The sequence below is a fragment of the Clinocottus analis genome, unplaced genomic scaffold, assembly GCF_023055335.1.
Source record: "Clinocottus analis isolate CAN_PGR_092001 unplaced genomic scaffold, fCliAna1.0.p SCAF_21, whole genome shotgun sequence".
Classification (NCBI taxonomy): Eukaryota; Metazoa; Chordata; class Actinopteri; order Perciformes; family Cottidae; genus Clinocottus; species Clinocottus analis.
In genome coordinates this window covers 9,052,141-9,065,993 of record NW_027175943.1, presented here as the reverse complement: position 1 = coordinate 9,065,993, position 13,853 = coordinate 9,052,141, and the positions used below count along the sequence as shown (strand labels likewise).

Sequence of the window (13,853 nt, the reverse complement as noted above, 5' to 3'; positions counted from 1 at the left end):
GGAGCGACCGTATTCAAAACATGTGCAATTTCATGCCTGAATTGCGTTTGTAAAAGAGTTACGAGCGTGCCCACGGCGCTGGGGGGGAATTATAGGTTGCTGCAAGACAGAAGCAACAAAGAAGCCGAATGTTTTTTCGGGGAGGGGTGCTGAGGAATGGCTCTCTCTCCGGCTGGCTTAAACTGTCTCATAAATCCAGCGTGCCAGCGTGATGCCAATTAGCGACTGTGCCCCGGGCCGATGACGCGGGGGACACTGATGAAAACAAGACTGCAGAGAAATTTCTGACCAAACGGCAGCAGGCTGACCAGGACGGTGGTAAAACACGGCCATATACCTCGCGTTACATAACGCTTTCTGTTGGGTCTCTCGTCTGCAAAGTGATGACATTAGTGGGCTAAGAACCTGTTGTGGATCTGCAGTGTAACGGCTCACGTAAAGACGTTGAGACCATCAGGGTTAATACGTCCTCACGAATCCACAACAGAGCAGCACCGGGAGTTCATTTCGGAGCGTGGACATTAAAATACTATTAAGTCACTGGTTATGAAACACCTGTAATTAAGAAAAGAAGAAGATGCAAATCAGGGGCCTCGGGACATTTCGGAGTACTTCTGCCAGCTTGCCACAGGCGCGCCGGGGCCGAGCAAGCATTGCTGAGGCCGTAATGAGTGGAGGGAGCGCCGAACGCATTTAGAAACAGCACTGTGCCTCGTGGTAATGTGCCAGTTCATTACATTTCGTGACAGCGTGAGCGGCCGGCTCCGTGCGTTTCCTCTGTTTGTTCAGTCACTCTGCTCAATTGGAGGTAATGTGAGTTACATAAACACTGGCGACTGTCTAAGGAGGAGACTTTGGGACCACTCTGATGCACGCCAGGTTCTCACAAACGACGCTCTCCTACTCACGGTTGAGGAATTGCAGGGCGAAGAAACTGAACGGATCAGAAATGGAAATGTGGAAGCCGGGGTTTCTGGATTTATCAAGTTGGATGTTGCCTTTTTGTTGTAAAATGTTTGTTTATGATTACAGAAGTTCAAGTCGTCGGTTTTGGAAAATGTTCATTGTATTGTCTTTGGCTACAGATTGTACAGCCAAAACTAATCAGTACATGATTTATATTTCCTAAAAGTAGTCAGAGAAAATGTGCTTTTTGATTATACGTTTTTAATTCCACCATCCGCTATGAAACAAAGTGTTGGCTCAATATGAGTCTGAGTTATAGACTGAACATTGCAGATGCTAGTTAATGCTAGTAGAAAATCAAAGCTGCTTTCTATCTGGCTGTTGGCTGAAATCCTTTCTGAAATTTCCCTAAATAGTAAAAAAAAGAAGGAAAAAAAAAAAGACCAGCACCAAAATGTAATAAAACATCGACAGAACGCTCACCTGTAGAAGTAGGAACAGCCTCGCACTGTGTTGTGTGTGAAATGCTCTTGGCTCTTCTCGTTCCCAAAGTCCTCCAGGGGGTCGGACCACAGCAGATCGCACATTGGTCCGTATGCTGGGGGCTCTTTGAATCTGTCTAACTGTGGAAGAAAAAATGGGACTCGTGTCAGCCGTGTTTGACTGGACAAACGCACACGGAGTGTGTGCGTTCTGCTGCAGAGGAAAATACGTTCGCTGTCTCTGGGAGGGTGACTGCTGCAATCAGAATATTGAGAATATACGGCGCTGATGACATATTCAAAGCCAGCGCTCACCTTTCAGTCCCTCGAAGGCTTTCTCTTAATATATTTATTTATTTGGAAAGACGTGAAAAAACTTGAAGCCAGGCATTCTTTTGGAGCAACTAACACAAAGGGCTTCGCTTTGAGCCGAGGATGGGTCTTTTTCTCGAACAAAAAGCTTGTGGATTACTGGATGGGTAGCATGATGGACACTTCAATAGAGCAAATTCTATTATGCATGCCCTCTGATTGCAGCCATAAAATCCATTTGGAATTATTGAATTAGTTTGAAAGCAGGATCTGACTCTTCAACATTTTTTAATCAGACTGAGGACCAGACATTGCTTACATTCCCTCGTGTCCAAGTCCTGAGCAGTGCTTGAGACACATCTGGGAGAATCACTTCATGCATTGCGACTATACTTTTATTTTCGCAGCCCCATCGTGCTAAAACAAATACACTTATCTCCTCATTAACTTTGAATGAATGCAGAAAGCACATGAGGCGTACAGGAAGCTTCAATTGTATTTTTTGAAGCCATTAACAGCCACCTGCTGTTAAAAACACACACACGCACGCACGCAGACACACACACACACACACACACACACACTGTAGCTTTATGAAATGATCGAGAAAAAGGTCTCGAATCAGACACATACTTTCCTGATGTCGTCAAGATTTGTGATTTCTGGAGACAGTCCTCCGTGTACACACAGGAACTGCTGGTTCATAAGTGCAGCCAGGGGAAGGCAGTCGAAGGCGTCCATACATGCGTCATACACCCTCTCTGAATACTTAATTCTACCTGTCATGGGGGGTGGGAGGGGGGGGGGGGGAGAGGGAGACAGGGCAGGGAAAGGTAAGCATGCCAAGTCAAACAAAACACCGCTCTCATACACTGGGGCTCACAGTGTGCTAGACTGAGGCGGAAACGCTCTCCAAAGTGCCGTAAAACTTCCCAAACACATTTTCTAAAACAGCACAATTTCACAGCTTTTTTTTTTTTTTTTTTTGTATTTTGTATTTTTTTTATTCTCTCTCTCAGAGTCCAACATAAATAGTTCTGACTTGAGTAAATATTGAGAAGGGCAGAAAAAAAATTGGAAGGAGTCCTGCACCCGGCTAGAGGGCACTTTTAAGTGAGCGTTTGAGGTCGATGGCTGAACTCGATGCATAATAAACAGCTTATTTGAAAGAATAACTCTGTCCTCCTCCCACTGTACAGAGTCACATAACAGACTGCGTGGACTCAATCAAGATCAAAAGGTACAATTTTTTTGGACGAAATGAAGTGGCAAAGCATTACTTACATTCCTGTTTAAATGTGAAATACTCTGTTAAATGTCTACATTCATGATTCCCACGCAGCAAAAACAGTGTTTTTGGGTAAAGGATCTTTAAGGCCCACAAGTACAGCACACACTGAAACAAAGAAGCAGAAAAAAAGGGTTGGGAAACGGTTAGATTGTCACCTTTAAATAACATGAAAAATGAACCGTCAAGTCAGGCTTTGTCGATATCACAGAGTGGCATAATACAAGCAATTCTGCTTATAATGAAACATTCATGCAGAACACTTTGTGGCATAGTTCAGGCTTGCTGGAGGAGATGACAATCCTTCAGAGGAACCATCAGAGGACAGGCACGGCGCACTCCATTACAGTATATTTTATTAATAAAAGTAGAATGTTCCAGGCGATGTGATGGCAGGAAACACAGATCCAAGTTAATTCCAATCTGCAGTCGCAGATTAAATATGTGTATTTTGCTTCATATTAAAACTCTCGCTCTACATAACCCTGAGATACACAGTGACATTTGCTATCCAGGCTATATTTGAAGTTATTGCACAAGGCCTATCACCGCTCCAATATCTGCAGCCCGATTTGATCTACGCTCAAAGAAAGCTATTAATAAACACGGCGTGTCACACTTGATTAGGCCCTCGTGAGGACAAAAACAAATCCGCAGACTTACTTCAATACTGAAATACCCTCTGTCAACGTAGTCCCCCAGGAAAAGGTAGCGCGTGGATGCTGGTGATCCTCCCACTTCAAACAGCTTCATCAGGTCAAAGAACTGCCCATGGATGTCTCCACACACTGGGATAAGGCAGAAAGAGGAACAAAGGCACATCAGGATAACTGCTATTTTTACAGCTGAGGAACAACAGATGAAAGCCTCTAGAACACGGTGCGAGGCGATTTGCTTATTTCCATATTTCCTGTCAGCTGTGAAGCACCAAGGCGATGTACGATTCTTCTTCTTCGGTGGCTTTTCATAATCATAGCGACATTAGAACATCCTATCTTGGAGTTCACTATTTCCTTTTTTAATCAGTTTGTTTTGTTAAGCAATGTGACATTTTTTTTTTTTTTTTGTATTACCATAAATCGCTCATTTGTAAAAGGCCTCGTTATGCACGGCCCACCGTCAGCTCCACGGCCCACGCTTACTGCAGGAAATTATGCAAAGGAGGAAACGTAACATAAAAAACAATACTGGCCAGCACCAAGTAGTACAAAAAACAGAAGCTTTTTCAGTAAAAATGAGGCTTTTAGTCTGAATCCATTCAGAAAAGCATAATTGCAAATCACAGTCTGGATCAGGAATTTAGACTCGACCATCTACGGCGGCAGACACGCGTTAGGATTTCTGTGTGGTTCGATGCCATGAATCCCAACGAGATCCGCCAAAGTTGTTATTCAAAGTGTTATTGCCATCTTCCTACAAGCACCACTCTCCACTAAAGAGGGACTACTTCAGTGCACACTATTTTCATTATTAAAGCAGTTGTCCAATATGGAATGGAATCACGAGCACTGGCCGCGGCTCGCTTTTCCACCACATCCTCTTTCGGCCTCTTCATAACCTTGAGGTGTTTCAACTGGCTCGTAACTTGAGCGCATCCTTGCCAAATGCCCTAAAAAGTCCGTTGGCTGAAACTGCTGGAAAGCTTTTGGGGTCGTCTCCATTTCTTGACGTGGATCGTTAACCGTGATTCCAAATCGGACTTGTCACAGCAATTACAAAACAGATAACCCGCCCGGAGGGCTTTCGCCTCACGCGAATACAGCGTGTTACTCCGCTGGTGTCACCAGGAGTCCCGGTACGCGCGGCACTGCAGGCGGTTGGAAAGCGGCGCCAGGGGAGTGTTCTGGGACAAGCCCGTCCGCGTCAGAAATCAGGGTCAGCGAATCACTCAACCTGGATTGGTATATGTGACCCTATACTCCATTACTCTCCGGGGAGGCCACCGAAGATTTGCTGCTTGACGGGAGAGCATGTGAGGTCATCTGATTTAAGGGCGTTTGAAAACCAACCTTTCTAGAGTAGCTCAGAAATTGACCAAAGGGTCAATCGACCCAAACTTATAATTTATTATTGATACTTGTCTTCCGTTGGTTCCCATGTGGTCCACCATCCACTTTAAGACCGCAGGTAATAAATACATAATTACAAATGTTGCATTTAACCACCGGATATGAAAAGAAAACACAAAATGGACATCATAATAAGATTTTCTCGATCTGGTTGTCAGATGTTCTGCTGTGACAGAATTCAAGACAATCGTATTAAAACGTGCACTAATTTCGTGCGGCTCTCTCTTATTTGGCACTGCGCTTTGTTTGGGAAACGCGAAACAGTACCTGAAAGCTCAACCGTGGATCCTGAAGAGTATTTAACCGCGCAGCAGGTCTGTAAGCTGCCAGCTGAAACCTGCAGCTGGAAAGTAGATCCAGTTAAATCGCCATAAATACGTGGTAGCTTTAATGAGGCTTGGAGAAGGCGTCTTTGTTTCAGTACATAGTCATCAGCACGCCCGCATGCACAAGAACACGTGTACTGAAAAACCACAGGCATTATATCCGCAGGTATTTTTCCCGAGGAAACGGCAGCAGCCTTTGAGGTAAGTCCCTGGCATTCGACCGTACTGTCGAGGTCTTTCCCCGAGAAGAAGCTCGTTTTGCACAATTAACACAGAATATAGTCAAATCTGTTTTACTGACACTGGACACAAAAGAAGAAGAAGAAAAGATTATTCAGTGAAGTACTAGCTTGGGTTCAAACTGGGCTTGGAAACGGCTTGTATTCTCTTTAATCATTTTCAGCTCCGCAGCTCTTTTATTACCCATTCTCCCGTTCCGTTTATCGGGCCAATTTACCAAATTAGTTGGAACGACTATTGCGATGCTTTTAAAGCTTTGTTATTTTCCTGATGCACTGCTTTGCATTTCATTTAAAAGCCGTCAAGTGGTGTCTAATATTGCCTCAACCATGACCTCAGTGATGTCATATCCACTAGCACTGTGGGCAGCAGATGCCAAGACCTTTAAATCACAGACTGAATCCCCGGACTTAAAGCCTTTCCACTTCAGCAAACAAGTTGGGAAAAAAAGCACCTTCTTCCCCCGAGCGCCGCGATAGACAAATGACACAAAAGGAAACGTTCAGCGATATCAAATTTGAGCAGTATGGCAGTGACAGCACGGCATCCGCGATTGATGCCAAAACGCCGCAGTTCACCCATTCTTCCAGCTCGTCGAGTCATTAACGCGAGGGTGAATGCATTGAAATCTCACTTGAAAAGGACACTGACCTTCTTTTTTTTTTTTTTTTTTTTTGCGTGAGGCTGTTTATCGCTCCATGAACTGCATGTCGCAGGAAGAACTACAATAGGAGTCAGTGAGAAAGTCTTTCAGAGAGATACCCAATTAGTGGGAGCTGGAGGACAACGTTGGAGAATAATTATTTAAGTTACGAGCCCCGTGAGACAGCTCTGAGAATCAGCTCTCCTTGACTGTATCGTAAACCTCTGCTTAACCATTCAGCTTTTATTAAACCCACACTGTGTAACGATTTAAATCCACGGTGGGGACCGCCTTCAAAATAAAAAAGGAGCCTCGTTATTTGTGTCAGATTTCTCTTGCAGTCAAGCCAACGCTACTGCAGTGAGAACACGTGGCGCAGGTTTGTTTTTAGATCGCTCGCTCGGTTCCTGGACGATTGATTCTTTAGAACAATAATGGCCAAAACGACGCTGGAACTTAAATTGAAGCTATTTTATTAATAATGTCATGGATTTGCACTCATTAACTTGACAACACGCACACAGGTGTTTCCGTCTGGCTTTTTGGAGTGTTTCCGCCTTCCATTTAAACCTCAATTGAGTTTCAGGTTAATGGAAACGGAGCTTTTCTACAATCTATTTTAAGAAGGCAAAAGGAATATACACACTGGTGTACATGTGGACTAGGCCAGAATGTACAAAATAAAAATAAATACAGCATACCTTCATTTGAGGTTTGTTACCCTGATTTTTAGTTTTCCATTCATCCCATATGATACCATGTTAGTCTTTAATTAACCAATGCCCCGACTCTTTTATCAACAACACAGTAGGCAACAGGGAGTTCACATTCTTCAATTCAAATCAGTAACATTTAACTTAAAAGTGGAGCTCTTTTTACATTTGTTTTCAGTGATAGAAGTAAGGCGTCCTCAGAACTGTCTTCTATTTTCTTTTTTCTTCAGAAAAGCACAAGAAACACTTGTGACATTAGTTGATCTCCACTTTAGAAAAACTACTTGGATGTTGAAGTTAAACCAAGTTTTAATTGGACACTCGAAGCACATTTATAGCCATAAAAACAGCAACTAAAGCTAGAGAGACATGTTATTAATACCTGAACAAATTGAAAGGCCCCCTTTGCAGATATGAGTTGTAATATCTTGTTTGTGTTTTTTCATCCTCGGCAACATTTAAGAGCTAATGTACTACTTAACGTCATAATGAAATGAAACTAGGCAATCAACTTGATTCATCTGGTTTCATCCAGAAAGTGTGTGATGCCATGCCTGGTTATTGCCATGGAAACAAATCCTCAAACAAATATAAGCTGCTGCTGACTTGATAGAAAGGACCACCAATAGAATCAATGCAACGCATCCGCTGTGTAGAAAGATGGAGGCAACAGGCAGCCATCCCCGCAAAGTCGCTTTTTTTCTAAAAACACACATTTCACCGTGCTCGAGAGTACGACTCGGTCTAAACGGATGACCACCCAGAGAGCAATTATTGTGACAATGTAGGGCTCACAGGGAAATTAACAATATTGTCATGCTTTCAGAAGTCTGCTCTGCAGGAGGCAGCCCGTTGGTGAGGTAGGAGAGGGGCCGCGATTTCACCTGAAGCACACGTCAAACACACTGCGTGGGAGGACGGCGCCTCCAGCTGACCTTTTGGAACGCTGTCACTTGCCGAGCGAAAGAAAACAGCGGGGAAGACGCGGCGATGGCGAAAGTTTAATCACTGGTCAAAAGGAACCGAATGTGACGGTCACTGCGAATGTCAGTCGCCTCATCTGTGCATGTGTGCGTGGACGAGAAGGGTAGGGGGTGTGGGGGGGGAACTAAAACGTCACAACAGCTCACTCCTCCAGCTCAGGCCTCGTCTTTATCGCGGCACGCAATCCATCCACCCATCGCTCCATCGCTCCATCGCTCCAGCACACCTACAGACGTGCTTTGCCTCCCTCCCGCTTGTCACACAACGCACAAAAGCGAGGTGGGAACCAGAGCCCACATAAGAAGAGCAGGTGGGAGTACATTATCTGGAGTGAAAAACAATTCGTTCTGGCCATCTCCTGCTTGTGCACTGAAGTGATCTCCCCGAGTAGCAGCATATCAGCGGGCAGCAGCTATTGAGTGGGCGGCAGGCATTACACAACCTGGCTTCAGAACCTACACAGGCCACTCCACAAGGCCGGGCTCATTGAGCGAGAGGAATCCAGACTGTGCCAGATCATGTTTTGATTGAGACTGGGCGATAACAATACCCCCGGTTTTATGATGGCACTCTCTGAGAGTGTACATCCTTAAGAGCATGCGTTTATGCAAAAAGGGGGGGGGGGGTGGAGCTAGCAATCTGTTATGAACATCAAGCTGTATGTGATTTATAACAAGCCGCTATCTCCGGCATGCCAGCGACAATAAATGGAACAGTGTCTGATTTAGAGTCGGACATTCAAGAGCTAAACGAACTTTAAACCACTGTGTTGGTGTGAGCCACTGGAGAGGCGTGAAGAGGCAACACTTCCAGTGTTCCAGTATTTCAAACATTTGAGAAAAGACAGAAAAGATATGTTTATTCTCATGTATCGGTTCGCAAATGATACTGATTTACTCTGCGTGCTCTTTAAAAGGGGTTTGAGTGTCATGTTTGGAGCTAGGGTTGTAAACCATGGTGGGGATATACATTTGAGCCCGATACCAATCAATATTTAAGTGTGAAAAGAAATAAGCCCCAGTCGATTTATCCATCTCGCTATAATATCCACATTAGTGTACTTCTCATTGAGAAGCTGTCGTGCAACAATCTGCAGGAAAAGGTTTAATGGCCTTGAAATTCTGCACCGAGCGAGACCCATTCACATTCAACTCCTAACATTTCCATGCTAATCAAGGGCTTAGTCAGACCTTTTTAAAGTGTAGCCAGGAAATTCCACAACCAAGTTCTTAACATTTCTGCACTTTTCAGAAGAAATATCGAAAATCCAAACCGCTACTGCTAAAAAAGCCCGAACCTGGAAAAAAAAACAAAAAACTTTTAGCTCGAGTAAAACATGTTTCACAGTGTTTAAGTACGTTAGAGACTCCAACAGAGTCGAGCATCCGCACTGGAAACAGGTGTATGAACAGTGTAAAAGCTTGCTGTTGCCTGGTGATGCGGCTGTGGAAGTGGGGGTCGAGTCGATCGATGGCTGAGCGAAGGCCATGGGAGCAGCTTGTACTCGGTGGCCTAAGCCAGCTCAGTCGTCACAGCCCCTCCCCCCCCTCCCTCCTCCCCTCCCACGAAAGCCCTACCTGCCATCTGGCCCGACCAGGAAGTGACTATGTGAATGTGAGAAGCGGCGAGGGGAAGCGAGAGCCGATATTGTCACGGTGCTTTACGTCGATGATAAATATTTACTTGCTAATTTGCCGACATTCGTCACGTTAGAATTGCAGGTGAGCTTGAGTTGCGGGGGGAGGGGGGGGGGGGGGGGTCGGGGATGGAGGGGTGAGGAAGAGAGAAGCAGTCTGTGAGAGTGACATGCAGAGGGATGGAAAAAAAAAAATGGCAGACAGAGGGAACAGGAGAGCCACAAAGACATGTTTATAGAGAGCGGCGCGAGAGTCCGGGCGCACGCACGAGAGGGAAACACAGCAGGATCACGAGCACGCGCAACAGAGAAAATCCTTGTTGAAAAGGACTCGTGCGTGGGAGAAGGGTTGAGTCAGGGGTGTTGAGTGGGAGGGAAAGAGAAGTGCTTTACTGCCGCGCTCGCGTACACAAGTGCACACACACACACGCACGCGCGCGCGCACACACGCACGCACGCACAGGCACACACAGCTAGCTCCTCAGGATCCACGGCTCGCACACAGAACAGGAGCTGTCCACCGTTTCCATGTAACACAACAAAAGGAAGGAGGTTTGCTGGCTGAAGACCATCGTTTGAACAGCCCTCGAATCTAAAATCAACACGCGTTAGGCTGGTGCGAGCGAACTTCTGAGAATTCAAACGACAACCTCGCCGCACCGGAAGGTCAGAGTGAGAGTCCTGTTTACACATGAAGAACGAGATTGCAATCAGGTTGAGGCAGAAAGTCGCAACGCGGGTATTTTACGAGTCGGGCGAACGGCCCTCGCTTGTACGCGCCGTGTTCTGAATCCGGCACGAACACATTTGAAGTGGATTGAAATTAACGTCTTATGTAATAAACACTGTCACTTTAAGGGAACGTCTCTATTTGCTCCGAGGCCCCCGGCCCAGTGAGAGGACAGGCTCTGAGAAAGATCACAGCGTGGCCTTATTGTGCACATGTGTTTAAGTTTGATGAATAGCACGCAGCTTCACTGCGGAAATGGACTCACTTTGCGGCGTTAACTTTAAACTGGAAGGTCAACACAATGTGGTTCAGTCCCAGTTAGAATTTCATTTGTTTGAAGACACTCTCATGCAGATATTTTTTACCTTCGCAACTCCACACATTGGGTCCACGGTGGTGCTTTGTCATGCACATGAATCACTCAAAAATCTTTACGAAAGCCAGTTACGCTTATACATGGCAAAAGAAATAAATCGGAAATCTAGTTATGTATAACAGGATTTCTCCTAATCCCTCGCTTGTGTGCCTGCAAATACAAAGACCGCAGCAGCAAATAAGGCTTTTGTCCAACCTGTTTGCATCTTTTTGTTCAGCTTCATTCTCTTTAACAGCCAGACAAAATATTCTATTATTATAATGGCCTCAGTAAGCACACGAGAGCCACACTTTTGTTCATAAAGGGCTGTGCATTCATGAATTTAAGTAAGTACGATGCCTGCCAAATATGAGCATAGGCCACTCTGGACTGCATTTTGAGAACAATCTCGTATTTGGAAATGATAATGGGTTGCCATAGATCCTTTGAGTAGGTCTGTGCCTCTGATTACAACAACATCAAAGACGCCTCATCAGAAAGTCTAATGGAGGAACAGGGCACTTGACCAGGAAGAAAGACAACAATAGCTGCACTGGTTCTGTGCATATGCATCAGCGAGCCTCCTTCCACAGTGTGTTCTTTCAGCGAGGCGGGCATGCATGAGTTGGACTTCAGCTCCAGGGCGCTTTTCAGACTGAATAAGAGCTCGACTGGAAAATACATTAATATTGTGGAAAAATTAGTAGCCAGAAATGACAGAAAATGTTCAGCTTTTTGGGCTGTTTTTGTATTTTTTGCTACACTGGGTTGGTTAGTAACTCTAATAACTAATACGTACTGAAATAATCATGTTATCTTTGTTCAAAAGGTGGGCAGCTGAGACCCTAAATGTCCATGCATGAAGCAGTCAACTGAGCGAGTGTCACCAAGCGTGTTAGTTTTAGCTTGTTTGGATGAACCAAACTGTTTCCTAAAATAAAGCACACTGCTACAGCTGGCCACATGGCCCACGTGTTGCCCCGAGGCACAATGACTCACTTAATTAACTAAATGAAGTTTTCATACGACTGGGAGCACGCAGTCATTCCTCTCTTAAAATATCCCAGAGTGTGCGTTTCACATCAAAAACACAAGTGTCTCGCTTGCATTAGAGCAAACAGTTCTGACTGCGGGAGACATTTCAGGTTAATATGTTGGAAAATCAGAATGGGATTTGGAGTAATGTGTTGTCATCACGGCAGACCTGACACTGACAGTGACGAAAACACAGTGACGAAAGAACACAGTGACGAACGAGGATGAAACGGCGAGGCAGCAGGGAGTTGGAAAATAATTTGCTTCTTCTGCCACGTCTGCATGCAAACCCTATTTTCATCTTTGAAAGTGGATCCTTTTGTTAAGTCACAGAAAAACAAGCACAAGTGCAGGTCATGTTTTTTTCCTCGGAGCTGGGAAGCGGCCCTGAAATTTGACGATTATTTTCATTATCTGTGTTGTGTCAAGCACAAGGTGACGTCTTCAAATGCCTTTTGTCCAACTATCAAAGAGTATAAAACCAGATCGTACGCTCATTCACGTACGACTAGTGAATCCTCCCGATGTGGAAGGGTGGAACCGGTGTATAATCAGTAATCTGACTAGAAATAATGAATCTAATTGATAATTGATGATCAAAATATTACACATTTTCTGCAGGTAGTCTAAATTGTTTCAATATTTCAGCTCAGTCCTGGACTCCATGTGCTATATCTGACCACTGACCTGTCACAGGGGCCTCGATGTCCAGCAGGTTCTTCTCCGCACGCAAAATAGAGCCTCCCTCTGCGATGAGCCTCAGCGCCACCGATTCCTCCACGCGGCCTTCCTTGGTTAGGTGGGCTTTCAGCACGTCCACTTTGGGCTTCCCATCGCTGTCAAACACCTCTTTAGCCGTCAGCCGGTGACTCGGGGGGAACGGGACAGCTGCGAGGGTATAAAAAAATAGAAGAAAGAAAGAACGAAAAAAGCATCACTGCGGCTGCTTTCACAACGTATTTACAGTGCTTTCACATGTTTTTCATTGACAAACGGCTTATGAGGATATGCAGTTAATTCCACGTCACCGAGCAAAAGGCATTTGAGCTGTTTGATTAGCAGGTGCTTTGTACCTTCCAGGGGATCTCGTCCCGACAGGAGCGGGAGTTAGCGTTCCCTCCCGTGCTTCCAGCCCACCCTCTGAGACAATTTGCCAGATCGCTGCTGTGATCTGCGAGTCATTCAATTTCCAATATTTGGAACAGGCCTCCGCAGTTTGTAGTTTGCGTGGCAATATTCGCAACAGAAGGAATTACACTTTGAACAGGAAGCGCAGAATAAAAAAAGGTTTTAGCCTCATCTTATAGTGTTGCATGTGTATTTTTATATTTAAACATGCTCAGTTGAAAGTATATGATTAAGTGTATGAAGAGAGATGTAACCTTCGGGCTGACGTGCATTTACTTATTTGTCAGTCGCAAATTATTTAAAAGTGTAAAGTTATGCGTATTTATGAGTCTTGAAAGCATCATGGAAATTAGACTAACCAAAACCACAACAAATCAAGAGGAATATGGTTAAAAAATTAAAAAAAACAATGTAGAGATTCACACAGAAATCCCTTTCACTCGTCGTGTATGACCCACGAGAAGTGTGTGGCGGCGTCTGCATTTCTGCAGAGGCCTCGTCCTCTGTCTGCATTCTCTCCTTTCTTTCCATTTCGCTGCCTTTCCAGCTGTCAATCCTCGGCCTCTTCTTCCCCTGTGGGCTCTGTTCTTCCCCGGCTGACACTGTAACCGGTGTCGACCGAGTCCGAAAGCTCTGCTAAATCCTCCCGTCTGATCCTGTTTACTTGGATCGTGGCTATCTGGATGCCTACTCCACTATTATATGAATGCTTTCTGTCATATTCATTGAGTGTACTGTAACTCTGGTCCGTTGTTCCTTCTGTACACATGACATCTATTGCGTCTGTCCATCCGGGGAGAGGGATTCTCCTCTCTTGAAGGTTTCTTTCCTTTTTTACCTGTGAAAACGTTTTCAGTGTTTTTGGGATCGTTTTTCCTGATCCGATGTGAAGTCCCGGGACAGTGATGTCGTACGTGTACAGATTGTAAAGCCCTCTGAGGCAAATTTAATTGGTTTGTAATTTGTGATTCTCAGCTATACAAAATTAACTGAAATGAACACAAAT

The 13,853-nt window shown here is 44.9% G+C and overlaps 1 protein-coding gene across 5 annotated transcripts in view; it reads right to left on the bottom strand.

The window, feature by feature from the left end:
- LOC137792476 (protein phosphatase 3 catalytic subunit alpha) overlaps positions 1 to 13,853 on the bottom strand; it is a 60,913-nt gene that overhangs the window by 22,427 nt on the left and 24,633 nt on the right. For all 5 annotated transcript variants that reach the window (XR_011078103.1, XM_068588176.1, XM_068588179.1 and 2 more), the window contains exons 2-6: positions 12,407 to 12,607; positions 3,652 to 3,776; positions 2,985 to 3,096; positions 2,334 to 2,479; positions 1,390 to 1,529 (exon numbers count right to left, since the gene is read on the bottom strand). Coding sequence is in view for 4 of the 5 variants with exons in the window: in XM_068588176.1 (XP_068444277.1) it covers positions 1,390 to 1,529; positions 2,334 to 2,479; positions 2,985 to 3,096; positions 3,652 to 3,776; positions 12,407 to 12,607 (724 nt within the window). In the remaining variant the exon portion in view is untranslated. The remainder of the gene's footprint in view (positions 1 to 1,389; positions 1,530 to 2,333; positions 2,480 to 2,984; positions 3,097 to 3,651; positions 3,777 to 12,406; positions 12,608 to 13,853) is intronic.